The sequence below is a fragment of the Felis catus genome, chromosome A3 (assembly GCF_018350175.1).
Source record: "Felis catus isolate Fca126 chromosome A3, F.catus_Fca126_mat1.0, whole genome shotgun sequence".
Lineage (NCBI taxonomy): Eukaryota > Metazoa > Chordata > Mammalia > Carnivora > Felidae > Felis > Felis catus.
This window is the reverse complement of record NC_058370.1, coordinates 12,849,676-12,866,410: the sequence shown is the minus strand read 5'-3', so window position 1 is coordinate 12,866,410 and position 16,735 is coordinate 12,849,676. Positions and strand designations below refer to the sequence as shown.

Sequence of the window (16,735 nt, the reverse complement as noted above, 5' to 3'; positions counted from 1 at the left end):
GCCGTCTCTCCCTGCATGACCCCTCGCAGATTTCAGTCCCACGGCTTGAAAAACCATCGAAACGCCCACACCCGCTGCATTTACTTCTCCAACCCAGTCTTCTCTCCCCAAGTCAAGATCTATATCCAACTAACAAGTCAACATCTCCACCCGGGTGTCTAGGAATCTCAAGGTAACCTGTCCAAAAGGACCCTCTGAGCTCCACTCCCATCCACCCCCCCCCAAAACCTACTCCTCTGTCCACCTCCTTCCTCTTTTCAGCAAGCGGCAACTCCAGCCTTCCAAGGCCTCACAATCCTCAACTCTCTTCTTTCTCATCCGACCAGCAAACGCTGTCACCCTCAAAGTGACTCAGAATGCAACCACTTCCCCCGTCTTTACTGTGTGACTCCCTCAGTCCAAATCACCTTTCCCCTGGTCCACAGCAATATAATAATACAGTCGCTTTTATCCAAGGCCTCCTCAAAAGCCTTTGGGTGAGCTGTAAGTCAATAAATTCTAAAGAAAGTCCCTGCCTCAAAGGCTAACTTCCCTCCGCTGCTGGACCACAAGCTTTGTGAGTTCGGCACCCTCAGTGTTCTGTACCCTCTCCGGTGTCCCACGTGGAGGGCACAGCAGGGCTGGCACATGGCTGTTTTACAGGGACTGTATTTCTACTGCCCCTCTCCATCCCCAGCTGCCCCCACCAGGTGAATGAGATGTAACTCTGGCTTTAAGATACACCTGTGCCCTGACCCCTTTGATCCTGGGGTATAAATTGGGGGCAGGCGTTGTACAACGTTTCATTACTGGGAAAGAATGGAGGAAGAGACTGGAGGCTCTCAAATACTGGAAGCTTCCAGGAGCCTCCCCTTCCCCCTCATGTGTAACTCAGGAAGGGAGTCCTCATGAGACACAGGCCCTGCCCACACCCTGATCTCAGACTGCCAGCCCCCAGGACTGTGACAAGTAAGCTTCTGTTTCAGCCTGTTGGTCTGCGGTCCATGGAGACGCCAGCCTGTGCAGACTGATCCAAGGGCCCACGTGCGCTCCCTCCGGCAACTTTGAAATCAACTCCTGGTGTTAAATGCCTCTTCCCTTGAAAGATCTATGGTAGATTCTCCTCCCGAGTGTGAGGGCAGTGGTTTTCAATCCATGGCGGGCAAAGCATTGGTAGTTTGTGAAATCGATTGCAGGGGTCTTCCTTAGCATGAGAACAAATGAAAAAGTGAACAGCATACAAAGGACAGGACGGAATGGAATAGAAAAGAAACAGAACAGAAAAGGAAACAGAACCGGTATTTCAGAGTGCATCGGGCGCGGTAAGTTTTGTGAAACAGGCTTCAGTCACATATCACATGGATGTATGCTCCAGGTCACGACATAAAGTTCACGTTTTGCAGTGAGTTGTGGTAGGAATCATTCGAAAGACCTGATATGGGGACTCCACTATCCTCCTGGACCTCCGAGGTCTGTTACTCAAGGATTCGGGGGGGCTTTAGTGGCTCTGCCCAGCAGGGCTTCTGGGGAAGGGCTGCCTGGAATCAGCCCAGGGACCCCACGGAGGCCTGGGTGGGGCCACTCACTTGCCGAGGAAGCACTTGGGGACGGTGCTCAGCTTTCTCCGGCGGTCCTTGATCAGGTTCACCTTCTTGTTCATCATCATGTGGTAAAGCTTCTCCCCCTTCTCCGCAATCATGACGTAGGCGTCCCGCTCCATGCCCAGCTTCAGGCCTACAGAGGGGGCATGGTCAGCACTCGGGGGAGCACCAGCACTGGGGAGCAGAGGGGGCAGGCCTGTGGCTCCTGGAAGCCTGCCTCCCCCAGCTGTCCCCACTAGTGCCCCTGCCACTCACTGCATGTTAGTCCCTGTTCTAGGCATCTGCCACTGGCTCCCCGCACAACCTTGTAGGGGAGGGTGGTGAATCTCCCCCATTTTACAGATGGCAAAGCTGAGGCCCAGAGAGGTTAAGTCCCAGGGTAATAAGCAGTCAGGCTGATTCAACCCTTCAACCTGAGCATGCGTTTCCAAATTCAGGGGTTATCAGAAAGTTTACTGAGATCTTCCTTCCAGCCAGGAATAAAAATTTGCCCGTTTCTCTAGACAATACATACAGAACCCTGACCAGATCCCTGCCCCACATTTTCTACTTGGACCCTGTCCACTCCTGACAAATATTAAGAGAAAATGCTATAAGCACCTACTCCTCAAGAAACCTAGAGGGCAAAATTATCCTCATTTTACAAATGAAGAAACTGAGGCCCAGAGAAATTACCCTGTCTGTCCCAGGTTACCCAACTAGATAGTGGTGCAACCAGGATTTAGACCCAGGAAGTTTGTCTCCAGATCTGTGCTCAGGATCACAGAATACCCCACCCCTGAGGTCAAGGTTGAGACAACGCCCTGATTCTAATGACTGAGGCCCACCGAGGCCACACCCTACACATAATCTTAAATACCCAGCACTGACCACAGCTCTCCATTCTAACCACAGACACTGATCGGCCACACAGGCCAGGCCACACCCCTTAACCCCGCCCCCAGTCCTGAGCACACACCCATCTCTGATCAGTTTCAGAACTCACAAGCTTTCTCAACCAGAAGCCAGGTTCAACAGTTTATCTGGCTTAATGCCGTTTGAATAAATTTTGACGCAATATTTAAAATCAAGAAATGTCACCTGAAAACTTAAAATCTAGCTTCTCTAGGAAAAAACAAAACAAAACAACAGATCTAGCCATGCTGGGCCTAATTCCTGAGAGAGGATGGTGACTTATAAGAGGGTGGAAGCACAGAACAGAGAGACCCAGGCGGATTTGGCAAATCTAAGGCGACGTGGGAAAGAAACTTCATCTATTGAATTTGGGGAGTGGGCGGAGATCAGGGATGGCACCAAGAGTTTGAATCTGAGCCCCCAGGCGAATGGAGGAACCACGTACTGAGATGGGGAACCTACAGGTTTGGGGCAGAAGGCGGGGTGGAAATTAGGACTTGGCAAGTGTGAGATGTCTATGACACATCCAAGTGGAAGGTGACAGATATGGAGAAAACTATGCCTCAGTTTCCTCCTTTGCAAAGGTGGATAGGAGGGGGATGGGAAGTATGGTCAAATCCAAACCTCCTGTAGTGGCATTACAACCCGCTTTGATCCCCTCTTATCAGAAGAGATCACTGAGCAACGTGCCTCTAGACACACCCCTTTCCCAGCCCAGTGACCTCTGCACAACCATCCAGTGCCTGGTCCCAACCCCACCCAATTACCACACCCAGCCCTGTATCAAGTTTACGCAAGCTTCCTCCAGGGAGCCTGGGCCCAGAGAAATCTGTGACCACAATTAATGAGCAGCCCCCAAGGACCCCCATCCCAGATGTGGACTCTGAGTCTCCAGCACAAAGAACCCCAGTTGAAGATAACAGAACCATGGGGCAGGCCAGGGACAGAGGCATGTAGGGAGCATCTTGGGGCTACCAGCCCTCAAGGGTGAAGGGTGCTCACAATCCCAGAACAACCAACCGTATCGACAAGATGTTGGTCCCTTCCACTGGGCCTCAGTTTCACCATCTGTTGAATGGGCTCTAACAAACGACCTCAGGTGATCCAAGATACCACTGAGTTATAACACAGTCCTAGAGCTTCCTGGCCCCTCAGTGACCTGCTTCCAGAACACAGTCCTCACCCCACAGAAGCGACCAGCCTAGGGGAAGCCATACACACACCCCAGGATCCCAGGAAAGGCCCCCGAAACTACCACTCTTCGGGGGGACATGAGAGGGCCCACTCACTCTCACGCTGCTCCCTCTCGCGGATAATGGCATCCAGCCACTTCTGCTTCTCCTCCGCCGTCTTGGCCATGCAGACGAACCACTTGTTTTTGGCCGTGTTGTGGATCTTCCAGCCGTTGGTGACCGTGTAGCCATTGCTGTGGTAATCCGCTGGCAGGGGCAGAAGGCAAAGGTGGGTCAGCGCACACTCAGTCATACCACTCAGAACACTCCCCACCACACGTTTGCAAGGAAGGTCACGGGACCAGCGCATCTCCGCTCCGGAAAGACTGGGTGGCAGGGGCATCGACAGGATCAGGATCTAAGAGGTGAACTCACAACGCTTCAAATGCTCGCTGCCTCTCGTCTGCCAACAACGACTCCTCCCGCCCCTCAATTACAGTCTGTGTACAAATGCAAGAGCCCCAAAGCCTGGCAACGTGTCCCAGCCTCCCTGCCCATCTCACTGGGGCACTTGGGCTACTTAAAACCTAGTGCAAGCCCGACGGTGCCCTTGACTGGCTGGGATGAGAAGTGGCCAACCTCTTTGAAAACAGGCAGGTCCCCATTTTCCGGGGGGGTTGAAGCCGGCCACGCCCTAAATCTGAGGAGGGGTCCACAGGTTTTGTGACACCACAAAGGAGCCAGTGTCTCAAAACCAATTAAGAACTCCTGCCCTAGCCAAGTTCAAAGACACACACACAAAAAGAGGTTTACACAAGACTGCTCACAGCATCAATGTTCATAATAGCAAACGGCAGAAATGGCCCAAATAGCTATCACCAAAGGAATGAATGAGCTACGGACTATCCATGCAAGAGAATGTTACACAGCAGTGGAAACCAACAACGTACAGACAGCTACATGCAGAAACACAAAGCAAGAGCAAAAGAATATATAATTTTATGACCCTTTAAACAGATATATAAAACTGTATCTATATAACTACATGTATATCTTTGAAGCCATTCAATGTGCATATAATGACATAACCAAGTCAAGTTTTGAAACAAATTTTCATTAGGCAGTGTTTTACTTTTTAGCTTGAACAGTGACTACCCAAGTGTTCACTTGATGTGCTTGTGTTTTAGGCACTGTTCTTAGGTAGGTTACCTTTCAAATAAAAGGAAAAAACTGAAACAGAGATTGTGCCACAGAGCAGGTGGGGCTGGGGCTCAGGCGGGCCTTGGGGTTGGGGTCTCTACCTGTCCCGTCTTCCACATTCTCCACCTCCATGACTTCAGTGTTGATTCGACCCCGGAAGATGTAGAGGGAGCCATTGATGGACTTGGTCCTCTTGGTGGATTTCTTGCCCCCGGTGACCCTGAAAGACAACAGGAAGTCAATAACGCCCATGCCTCAGAGCAGAGATACAGAAGGGCGTCCAGAGATGGGAAGCACTGCACTGAGCCCAGGAGCACGGGTTTTCAGCTGGTGGCTGGGTGACCTGAACAAGTCACTTACTTCTCCACCCCCAGCCACAGTTTCCCCAGCTGGAAAACAGGCTAGCCCTGCCGGCTTCACATAGCTGGCTACTTTTCCGCTAATAGGAGACATTGATGAGAAACTAACCAGAAGCGGCAGAAACCCATTCCTCTTGGCCAGAAAGTGGGCAGGGGCTCTCAGAGAGTCTAGCAAAGGGAAACTTCCTGAAATCAGACGAGAGAGGAAGGGTGCCTGGAGTAGGCAGTCAACCCAATCACCCACATCCACCTACCCACCATTCATTCCCTCACTCAGCAAAATGTGCCACTCGGTCAGTCAACAAACATCTGAGTAGTGCTTCCTATGGAGACAATGCCAAGTTGGGGCCAAGGGGAGACACTCACCCATGCATTCAACAAGCACTCAGAGAACACCTGCTGGGTGCCAGGCACTCCTCCAGGTGCTGGGGCTGCAGGAGTGGATAAAACAAAGTCTCATCCTCCCATACAAGGAGGCCGGGGGCACAGAGACAGATGCCAAGCAGAGAAGTCGAACACGTGTTATGTCAGGAGTGCCAAACGTTTATTTTAACCAATAAAGTGGAGAATGAACTCTCAGGGCTGGAGGGCCAGTCTGTGGTACACACAGGCCCCTCTGCTCCACGAGGTGAGTGATGCTCCCAAATCTATTTGCCCAACGTGCACCTGTTACTGTATGGATTGCGTTAAGTGAGGACATATGCATGTGGAAAGAGACTTGTCTCTCCGAAAATTACGTTGACTGCTTTGGAAAGATCTGATAAAGGTAAGTTGTTTTTATGTTCAGAGTGAACTTCTGCTCAAAGAAGAGACCTTGGCTCTATATGAAAAGAATGTTTAATGAATGCAATGTGTATGTTTTTAATTCAAATAAAACACTTGAGGTTTGTAAAAAGAAGGAGGAGGAGGAGGAGAGAGCAAGAAGATGGTTAGGGAGGGTGGGGGGGCAGGATTTCAGCTGGGACAGAGGAGGGAGAGGTGGTCAGGGGAGGCCTCACTGAAGAGGCTTTGGAGCAAAGCCCTAGGGAAGGTGAGGGAGGAACCTAGGAGGGCATCTGGAGAAGGCATTCCAGGCATGTCGCAAGAAGCAGCGAGCTGGCTGGTGGCTGCAGCTGAGTGGGCGAGGGCGAGTGTGGGGAAAGGGGTCTGAGCGGCCACGCGGGCCAGGTCCTGCGGGGTCCTGTGGGCAGGCATGAAGATCGGCTCCTCCCGTCAGTGTGAGACGGGGGCCGGCCGTGGAGAGCCTGAGCAGAGGAATAACATGATCTAAGTTATAAAGGACACTCCCGCCTGGCAACCTGCGGAGAAGGGACTGCAGGTGGGGTCAGGAGGGCACGGAGAGCACATTGGTTTGTGGGCGTCCTCTCTGTATCTATACATACCTATACGTGCGTGCATACATACGTGTCTCTATAAACTTTTTATTAAATTATAAAGTCCAGGGGCGCCTGGGCAACTCAGTTGGTTAAGCGCCTGACTTCAGCTCAGGTCATGATCTCGTGGTTCACGAGTTCGAGCCCCGCGTCGGGCTCTGGGCTGACAGCTCAGAGCCTGGAGCCTGCTTCCGATTCTGTGTCTCCCTTGCTCTCTGCCCCTCCCCCGCGTGTGCTCTGTCTCTCTCTTAAAAATAAATAAATGTTGAAAAAAATTTAATTATAAAATCCCTACAGGAAAAAATGCCCAAAGAACTATGTGGCTCCTTTCACTTTTACAGAGTGAGCACACGTCTATTATCATTTTAAACACCCCCAGAGCCCCCCGAGGCGCCCTCTCCCGGACACTTCCCCCTGCAAGGGTAACCAGCATTCTGACCTATGACCCTGTGGTTTCGCTTGGCCTGTGTAGAAGTTGCCATACATGGAATCACAAAGGGTGATGGTGACAGGTATCTGGGTTGCTTCCAGGTTGGTGCTGCTGTGACTGTTGGTGCACGTGTCTTATGAAGAATGCGTGTGCACATCCCTGTGGGTTATCTACAGCCACAAGGAAGGCACACGAGCGGCTTCACGAGAGGATGCCAAGCTGTTTTCCAAAACAGCTGCACCAATTCTCCCTGCCTCAGTAGAGTGGGAACATTCCAGTGACTCCACATCCTCCGTATTTAACTTCCATTGTGGCCGTCCTGGTGGGCATGTAGTAGTGGCTCATTAAACCATTTCACTTGTACTTGCCCAATGAGTAATGAGGCTGAGCAAATTCAAGTTTATTGACCATGCGGTCCTGTGGGCCAGGGGCTTTTGTGACACAACTATCCCCTGAGTATTTTTCTGTTGGGTTCTCTTCTTCTTAATGATTTAGAGCAGGACTTGGCAAACTTTTTCGGAAAAGGGGCAGGTAGACAGTAAACATTTTCAGTTTTGTGAGCCACAAGGTCTATGTCAACTATTCGACTCTGCCCTTGCAGCACGAAAGCATCCACAGAGAATACCAAAACAAATGGGCATGGCCGTGTGCCAATAAAACTTTATTTGTAAAAATAGGCAGAGAGTCGAATTTGCTTTACAGGACTTCTCACTATATTTGGGGTGTGAGTCCCTTGTCGGTTTATATGGCAAAGATCCCTAGTCTACAGCTTATCTTTTTACTCTCTTCATGGTGTTTTTTGATGAGCAATTCTTAATTTTAACATAATCCGTTGAACCTACTTTTCCTGCAGAATTACACTTTTTGTCCTATTTAAGAAATCTTTGCTTACTGTCATATCACAAAGATAGTGTCTATTCCTTCTTCTGGAAACCTCATGGTTTTACCCTGCACATCTGAATCTGTGATCCATATGAAGTTGATTTTTTGTATATTGTGTGAGCTAAGAGTCAAGACCCAACCCTCCCCCCCACCCCCCAACGTTGGATATCAAACTGACCAAGCATCACTTATTGAACTGCACTGGCTTTTTTGGTGACATTCAAATGAGCACGTCCACGGGGTTTTTGCTCCTGGACTCACCATTCCGTTCCACCAAACTATTTACTTTTACACAATCCTACCCTGTCTTTTGTTTTTTTTATTATTTTTTTATTTTTGAGAGAGAAAGAGAGAGACAGAGGAGGGGGCAGAGGAGGGGCAGAGAGAGAGGGAGACACAGAATCCGAAGCAGGCTCCAGGCTCTGAGCTGTCAGCACAGAGCCCGACGCGGGGCTCGAACTCATGAACCGTGAGATCCAGAGCCGAAGTCAACACTTAACCGACTGAGCCACCCAGGCGCCCCCAATACTACACTGTCTTAATTACTGCGGCTATGGAGTAAGCCTGGCTATCAGTAGTACAAGTCCCCTGGCTTTGTCCATTTTCAAAGTTGTCATAGTTATTTTTGTGTTTCCATGTAAATTTTCAGTCATTTAGGGGCACCCAGGTGACTCAGTAGGTTAAGCGTCTGACTCTTGCTGATGACGTGGGTGTGGGGTGAGGCAGGCCAGCACCAAGATCAACTAAGATCCCAGCCTGGGCTCCTGGGCAACTGGTAGTGCCATTCACTCAGAATGAGGAAGACGCCAGGAGGAAAGGGTCTGGGGCAGGAGTTGTGATGAAAATGAACAGCTTGTTTTAGACACAGTTTAAACGTGAGCCGTGTCCCGGAGGGACACCTGGATGAAGACAGACTGGGATTTCTTCTCCTTTACATACATAACCCAGCCGTTACCTGCTTTCTCTCACTTCATCTACAAAAACAATCCCATCAGGTGGGGGCTACTTTTGGCCCCATTTCACAGAGGGGAAAACAGAGGCACAAAGAGCTGACATAACTTGCCCGGGGCCACGCGACTACTAAGTGGCAGGGCCTCTGTGTCCTTAAGCACTACATGCTGCTGCCATCTCTGAGACACTAGATAAGCTTTTGAGATGTTAGAGATTTAGCTCTCCTCCTCCCGGGGTCTCGGTTTCCCGTGCTGAAGAATGGGGAAGTGGGCTCTTCGAACACTCCTGCCGCTTCTGACACACCCAGGGAGCCTCTACTTTTGAATTAGGCCAGAAGCACTCTGAGTCGGAGACCTTCCCTGACCCGAGTCCCGGACGGGCGGTGCCCCGTGTGACCCAGGCGGAGAAAACACAGTCGGCAGACACCTGGCAGCAGGAGGCGCTTCCTGTGACCACGTCAGTGGGGCCGAGGGTTCCATCCACCCCTGCCCGATCCCTCGGGGACGACTTGGAGCCCGGCCCTCTGGCTCCCCATCCAGAGGCAGGAATGCTGGCCGCCTGCCACCTTCTCCCAGGAGACAGATGTGCCCTTTCCCCCCCAGCCAGCCTGGCTCGCTCCAGAACTGAGGCAGGGAACGGCCCTAAAAGAGCTCATCTCACGCCCGCCACAGGGCTGGCCCTAGAAGGCCCACTGGGGATCCAGCACCAGCAGAATCGGCTGCTATTGCTCTGACAGGTGTGGCCATGCCCACGGGGGGAAGGGCCTCACTCGGGCAGCCGAAGGCCGAGCAAACTCAGCCAAAGCCGGAGCGGGTCACATGGGCCTGAAGGGACACTGTGTTTTCTAAACCCCAGCGTTCTGGGAAAAGTGCCTGCTTCGGACAGCCTGGGGCAGCTGGCAGGGAGGGCGGAGGACTCTCGGGATGGCCCCGGTGAGGACAGGAGGGAAGCAAAGAGGAAGGAAATGGGGGCGTTAATGGGGGGCGGGGGGCAGACACAGACAGACCCGACAGAGCAGGCAGAATAAAAGATCAAATAAGAAAGACACGGGAGAGGGTGAAAGAGGGAGACCAAGGCCTTTAACCAGAAGGATCAACCCAGCACGGGGAGGAAGGGTGGGAGGGGAAGGGGCCTGCGGCGAAGAACCTTCACTGCCTGGTGCTGCACCTGTGAGTGGACAGGAACCCAACACACACGGAGGTAAGTGAACAGTAACCCCCGTTTTGCGCGCTTACTAAGCACACCTGCTCTTCACAGTGGCTCTTGGAGATACATACGATACGATAAGTCACCCTATTTTACACATGAGGGAACTGAGGCAGACAGAGGCAGAGTCACAGAGCTACAGAAATGTGAACAGGAATTCAAATGTAAGGAGCGTGGCTCTAAACCAAACACTACTGTAAGAAGGGGGTTTACCATCCCCATTGTACAGAAGAGAAAACTGAGGCTCAGAGAGGTCAGGCTGGAGGAGAAAGAGAAGCCCACACACATGCATGGAACGCCATCATTCATCCTATGGAAAGGTTCCTCACCACAATCTTAGGAGGCCAGCAGAAACAGACAAGGAAAGTGAGGCTCAGGGACAGTAAGTGACGTGCCTAGAGCCACAAAGAAAGGGAGAGGCAAGGCTGACAGTAGGGCCCAGGGTCTGGACCTCCCCTCAGCCTGAGCTTCTACTAAAGGAGAAAGAAGCCTCTGGAAAGTCACTGTTTCATCCCTAAAACAAAGTAACAGGTAGGAGGATTCAAAAGGGCTGGGTTGAGAGTCTTCAAAAAACCTGAAAGACAGCCTCTCAGTCCACCAATCTACCCAGCCAGCCAGCCAGCCAGCCACTCATGCCCCACACCCCTCTATCTCCCAACTCTTCCTCTCTCCAACCATCCACCCACCCATCCACCCACTCGGTCATCCAATTACCCAACCCTCCATCTCAAAATCCAACCACCCCAGCAACTCAACCAACCATCCAACCAACCATCCATCCATCCACCTACCTGACCATCTCCCATTTGATGACCATCCCTCCATCTACCCACCCGCTTAACTCGTACACGAAGGCCCCAACTCACCATTCATCTGAACACACCTCTGTCAACTCATCATGTCTTCATATCCACGTCTCCAACTACCCAGCTTTCTGTCCATCTCTCTCCATCCAGCCTTCCCCTTACACCTCCAACCACTCACCTCCTTCATTGCTCCTTCATCTACTCACGTATCCATCCACAAATCAATTCACACGTCCATCCACAGTCCTTCCCACCTTCCTTCAACCACCATCCACTCATCCTCCAAACCCCCCACCTGTGCACCTATCCCTCCTCCCATCGGCGCACACATGCCATCATTCACATTTGCGATCATACATTCATCTGTATGTGTCTATACCACTCACCCACCCATCCGTTCACTCCAGTGAAAGATACAAGGATGGCAAAGGTACTATCCTTTCCCTCAAAAAGCTTAACAGTGCAAGAGCCTTCTGCCCTTGAATCTCCCACCTCTGGGTCTCAGAATCACAGGGTGTTAGCGTCACAAAGAATCTCCAAATTTCTACCACCATCTAGACCAATATGGCAGCCATCTGTCCAATATGACAGCCACAAGCCACATGGGGCAACTGAGCACTTGAAACAAGGCTAGGACAAATCGAGACATGCTGTAAGTTTAAGATATGCAATAGATTTTGAACCTTAATGTACAAAAAAAAAAAAAAAAAAAAGGATGCAAAATACCTCTATAATTTCCAAAAACCGATTACGTGTTGGTTATATACATGAAAATGATAATATTTAGAGATATGTTGGGAAAAACAAAATACATTATTTAAACTCATTTTGCCCGTTCCTTTTTGCTTTTTTTAACGTGGCTACTAGAAAATTTTAATTAACACATGTGGCTCACCTTATATTTCTATCAGACAGCGCTCATCGAGAACAAGCCCCTCAGCTGAGAAAAGGGATGCCAGGAGAGGAAAGTGACAAGCTTAAGGTGTCACCTTGAGAAAGTGTCAGGGTCCCACCCAATCCCTGCCTCCAGGCCCACCTGGGCAGCCCCGCCCCCAACCTCCCCAGCAGCTCACCTGGATTTCCGCTTGCAATAGACGAGGAGGTTGTCAAAGAGGAAGAAGGCCCTCTCCTGGATGTTGCCCGCAGAGATTTTTAACAAGGTGCCTTGTAGGAGGAGCTGGGTGCAGATGTCCGTGAGGTTAGAGCCCTGGGAGGGTGACAAGGGGCACAGGGATTGAGCTGGCCAATCCAGGAGAACACCCTTCCTTCCCAGGGACAGAGCCTACCACGTCCGTCACACCCCAAACTCTAAGTGCACCATTGCAGGCAAATCTGTCAGCGGACAGAAAATCTGGTCCGATCGATGGCTTCTATCTGTCGAACACGCCAGAACAATACCAGGAAGAGCATCTCAAGATGCCCATTTCACAGAAGAGAGTCCTGGGCTCAGGGAGGGGAAATGACCCATCCGGCCCCAGTTGGCATCTGGTTTTATTTCGGTTCAGTTCTTGTTTGGGGTTTGGGCGGGGGGGAGGGGGGGCGGGTTGTTTGTTTGTGGTTTTATTTTTGCCTATCCCTTCCTCATTAGGTCTTGACTTGTTATTGTATCCCCCCCGCCCCCCCACTAGAATGCCACTTCTGTAAGGACAGAAAGCGTTACCAACATTACCAAGCATTTGCCACTGGTTCCCAAGCACCCGTAACACTCTCGGGCACACGGCAGGTGCTCAAGAAATGCCTGTAGAGCAGGTGATAAACACAGCGCGAACATCAGCTGCAGACATGACGACAGATGGAGACCGTTCCCAACCTCTAGCCGGCCATCTATGCTAAGTGACGGGGAGGCTAAGACGCTAACTGTGCGTGAGGTTCCAGGCGGTGGCGTCAGGAAAGGAACTGGGGGGATGACACAGGTTTGTCGGGCGCTCGGGGAGGCCCAAGGACCGTGGCACGGAGCGCTCAAAGTGCTGAACGAGAGGAAGCTGGAAACACACCTGGGAGGGCACAGGACGCCAGCTGTCCATGCTCCTCATCGAGCAAGCACAGGAATGCAGTTTAGCCGACACTGACTAACAGATTCCATTTCGGCCGCAGACTCCATTTCCCAGCATCCCTTGTTCCAGCTGCGGTCATGTGACTAAATCATGGCCAGTGTGCCCCACTTTTACACTACTCCCTTGAAAGGAGAGAGCTTCCTCTCCTCTTCTTCCCTTCGCTCTTGCCACGGCTGGCACACAGCCATGGCGGGGGGAGTATGCTGTAGCAGATGGCAGAGAAAGAAGCTGGAAGGAACCCGGGTCCACACGGAGCAGAGCCGCCCCGCCCCCTGCCTGCTCTGCTACAGAGGAAGAATCTTCTCCCTCACTCATGCCATCATCTCTCCTTTCAGCGGCCAGCCCTGTACTAGAACCAGTACGTTAAGGTAAGGACCAGGCCCCACTGATAGGCTGGCAACAGCAATGACACGGAGGCCTGAGGGCTACCACACAAGAGTGGGGTCCAGGGAGGTTCGTCTGACAAGACCTGCGGATTACAGTGACGGGAGACTGAGACGTGATGCCGTCTCCGCCCAGAGATGAACTGGACAAAGAAAGGGGGAGAATGGTTCACAAAGTCACCTTCCCCAAACACTCAACACCCAGAACCAAGGAGTTCGTACCCCGGTGAGATGCGCTTACTCAGTTATTTCCAAGACCCAGTAAGGGGAACTGGTTCCAGAAACTCAGACATCAGGCTTTCTGCTCACCGCCCGCCGCAGTCTCTCCTGCTCCGTGCCCGCAGCCCGGCTGGGCACAGCAAACTCACCAGCCTGAAGTGCAGAGACCCCTGTGGGCAGGGGTCTTTGCAGGTAGCCTCACTTTGGGGCCCCCTACTTTGCAGGTAGCCTCACTGTGGGGCCCCCTTGGGGTTCTGGAAAACCACCTTCCTGTGGTCAAGAGCTGGGCAGCCTAGGGCAGGAGCGAGCACCCGTTCACAGAAGTCACAGCACAGATGCCTACACTGCAGGCAGAAATCGGACTCCACACACAGCCACCCAGCGAGGTCGTGAGCCTGCCCCACCAGGCTCAGGGCCCCCGTGACAAAGAACCTTCTGGACCCCCAGTATCCTCGCAAACAGGGTGAGCGTGACTCCGGGGTGATGAGCCTCCATCAATGGCCTGCTGGGGGCACACAGCAGTTCAGCAGTTCCCAGAGACCACACGCCTCCCCTCACCTCACTCAGGCCCACCTACCAGCCCTTCCAGACTCCACAGGGGGATTTTATCTGCTTGTGTGTGACTCTGGGAACTGGCCCAACTGCAGGGCCCAGAAGCCCGACGTCACGCAGGCCTAGGCCTGACCTCTCTGTCAACATCCAGGGACCACGGGGAGTCACTGAACCCAGCCTGGGAAGCTGCCCCCCCACAGCCTTGACCAAAGACCACCTAGCAAATACACCTGAAATGCCAGGGACACTAGAGGGGGATGCCCCCTTCCACCCTAGCTTTGCCGAGAAGCCCAGCTGGCCCTCAGTCTCCCCAGGTCAGCTGGCCCTGACACTCTCCTTGAATCTGGGTCAGGGGTGGTGCTGAAAATCAGATACATAGGAAGGAGCCTACACACCAAGGTGTCCACCAGTCAGGGCTAGGGGTCTGCATAGTACAGACCCCACCGACAGAAGCACTGACACGTAGAGACGGGCAAAGCTCACCACGAGCCCACGACCATTCTGAGTGTTTTATACAAACCCAGTTAATCCTCAAGAAACTCTCGCGTTACAGAGGAGGAAAGGGACACATGGCTGGTCGGCGAGCGAGCTGGGATCTGAACCAGACACGCTGGCCTGACTCTCCCACCCACCAGCCTCTACTACCCAGGGCAGGCGTCTGCCTCTTAGAAGGTAACCTGATAACCTGAAGGGCTTTCTATGCAACCGTTGGTCTAGAACAGGAGTCTCCAAAGGGGACAGACCACAGCCCTGGAGCACAAGGCATCGCAGGAAGGGTGAGAAGAACACAAGAGAACCTCTGGTTATGGTCTTTTTGTTTTTTCTTTAATAATAATTCCATGTTTCCTCACTCCTGTTTCCTTCTGTCCCCTCGTGGGTGACACGTTTCCAGAGCCAGGAAGCTGAGCGTGCCCAGTTTCTTTCTTATTAAGAACATGCATTTCTTTTTATTACCGCGAGCTTTATACAAAAGTCCGTGGGGGCGTGCATCCAGAGTGTCCCCCTGCGGGAGGGTCAGCCCACACCGGGTATGAGCTGCAGCTAAAGTTGCAGGATGCTTTTTCATCTCAAAAAAAAAAAAAAAAAAAAAAAAGAAGAAGAAGAAGAAGGATGAAATCCAGCCACAGCTCCTCTGAACGTTTACGGAGCATGTGCTCTGAGCCAAGGAAAGAGCACTGTTCTGAGCACCGTGCACGTATCCACTCCCAAATCCTCAAGCGACCCGAGAGGGGGGGGACCACCACTATCCAGACTCTTCAGACGAGGAAACTGAGGACAAGGAACCCCCTCCCCGCAGTGAGCTGGCTCATTCACTCACTTCCGCATCACAACATATTCCCATTTCCTCGTCCTTAGTAAAACGGATTTATGGATTAACTTATCTGGTTTTAAGTAAACCAGTCTTGGACTTTTGAAAAGGACAAAGGATGGGGGGGGGCGGGGTGGAACTGCTTTGGGAGATCAAACTGATGATGCAAGCCCAAGCACACAGCAAGCAAGTAGCCAAGGAGAGATTCTCCCTCCTCCCAAAATGAGTCCCTTGCCAGCCAAATTCCAAGAGCTAAATGGCGGCCGTCTAACCAGATTGGCAAGAGGTCAGACAGAAAGATCAGTAATAATCAGGAAGATTATCAGAAGTAAAGATCTGTAACCACTGCCATTCACCGGCCCCTGAGGCTGTGACTACAGAGAGCAGGAAACCTTTGCAGGTAGCCTCACTGTTACACATGATTTTTTCTAGCTATGACATATTATTTTTATATCGCCTAAGGATCAAACTGCATTTAAAAAACCATCCTACCGGGCTGACTCCATCAGAAGAGCATGTGACTCTTCATCTCAGGGTCATGAGTTCAAGCCCCACATTGGGTATAGAGATTACTTAAATGTTAAAACAACAACTTTCTACTACCACACAGAAACCATGTTACTTTTTCTAAAGAGCATTCATATTCCCCATTTCACTCTAGCCTCAGGATGACACCAGGTGGTACCTTCAGAGACATTATTACTAAAATTAGGCAATCGGGGGCAAATAAGGTCGAGAGAGCACCACAAAGTCGCCTGAGGCAGGACAAAGTTACAGAGCTGGGCTTCCAAATCAAGTCCCCACGCCTCAGTTTCTTTATCTGTCCAATGGCAATAATCATACCACCTCCCCTTAGTATCGGAAACATGTAACAGGGGCTCAATAATTGCCACTAATTATTCACTCCAGCTCACTTTATTTCCTACTGTGCCAAGAAACAGCGAGCAAAATAAGGACCACTCTCAAATTGTAGATTTTTCAGGGTCTAAAAGGGCCCCAAAGACCCTTAGTTCTTATTTCCCGAGGCCCTGACCAGAAGCCGACATCTAGAAATCACTTCTGCTCCGGCTGCCAAAATGCTTGCTCAATACTCCTCTCCACAGGGACGCACGTGAGAAATGTCTTTTTCAGCTGGTTTTCAGGAAACTCTCTGCCTCCCAGAAGAACTGCTATCTTCCTTTTTTGAAAATAAATATTGAGTAACTTACGTCTCCTGCTCTCTTCACCTTGGCCGTCAGGAAGCTCAAAGCCCAAAGAGGCTTAAGCACATCCTCTCTATCAGCTCTGTAGCTTAGCATATTTGCTGACAGCGGCCATGTGACCTACTGGTCAAGGAGACGAAAGGAGAAGTCTCTTCGGGGCTTC

At 51.5% G+C, this 16,735-nt stretch overlaps 1 protein-coding gene across 1 annotated transcript in view; it reads right to left on the bottom strand.

The window, feature by feature from the left end:
• PREX1 (phosphatidylinositol-3,4,5-trisphosphate dependent Rac exchange factor 1) overlaps positions 1–16,735 on the bottom strand; it is a 184,461-nt gene that overhangs the window by 59,441 nt on the left and 108,285 nt on the right. Inside the window, 4 exon segments of the mRNA XM_023251134.2 lie at positions 1,566–1,713; positions 3,764–3,913; positions 4,948–5,066; positions 11,927–12,060. Coding sequence (XP_023106902.2) covers positions 1,566–1,713; positions 3,764–3,913; positions 4,948–5,066; positions 11,927–12,060 — 551 coding nt within the window.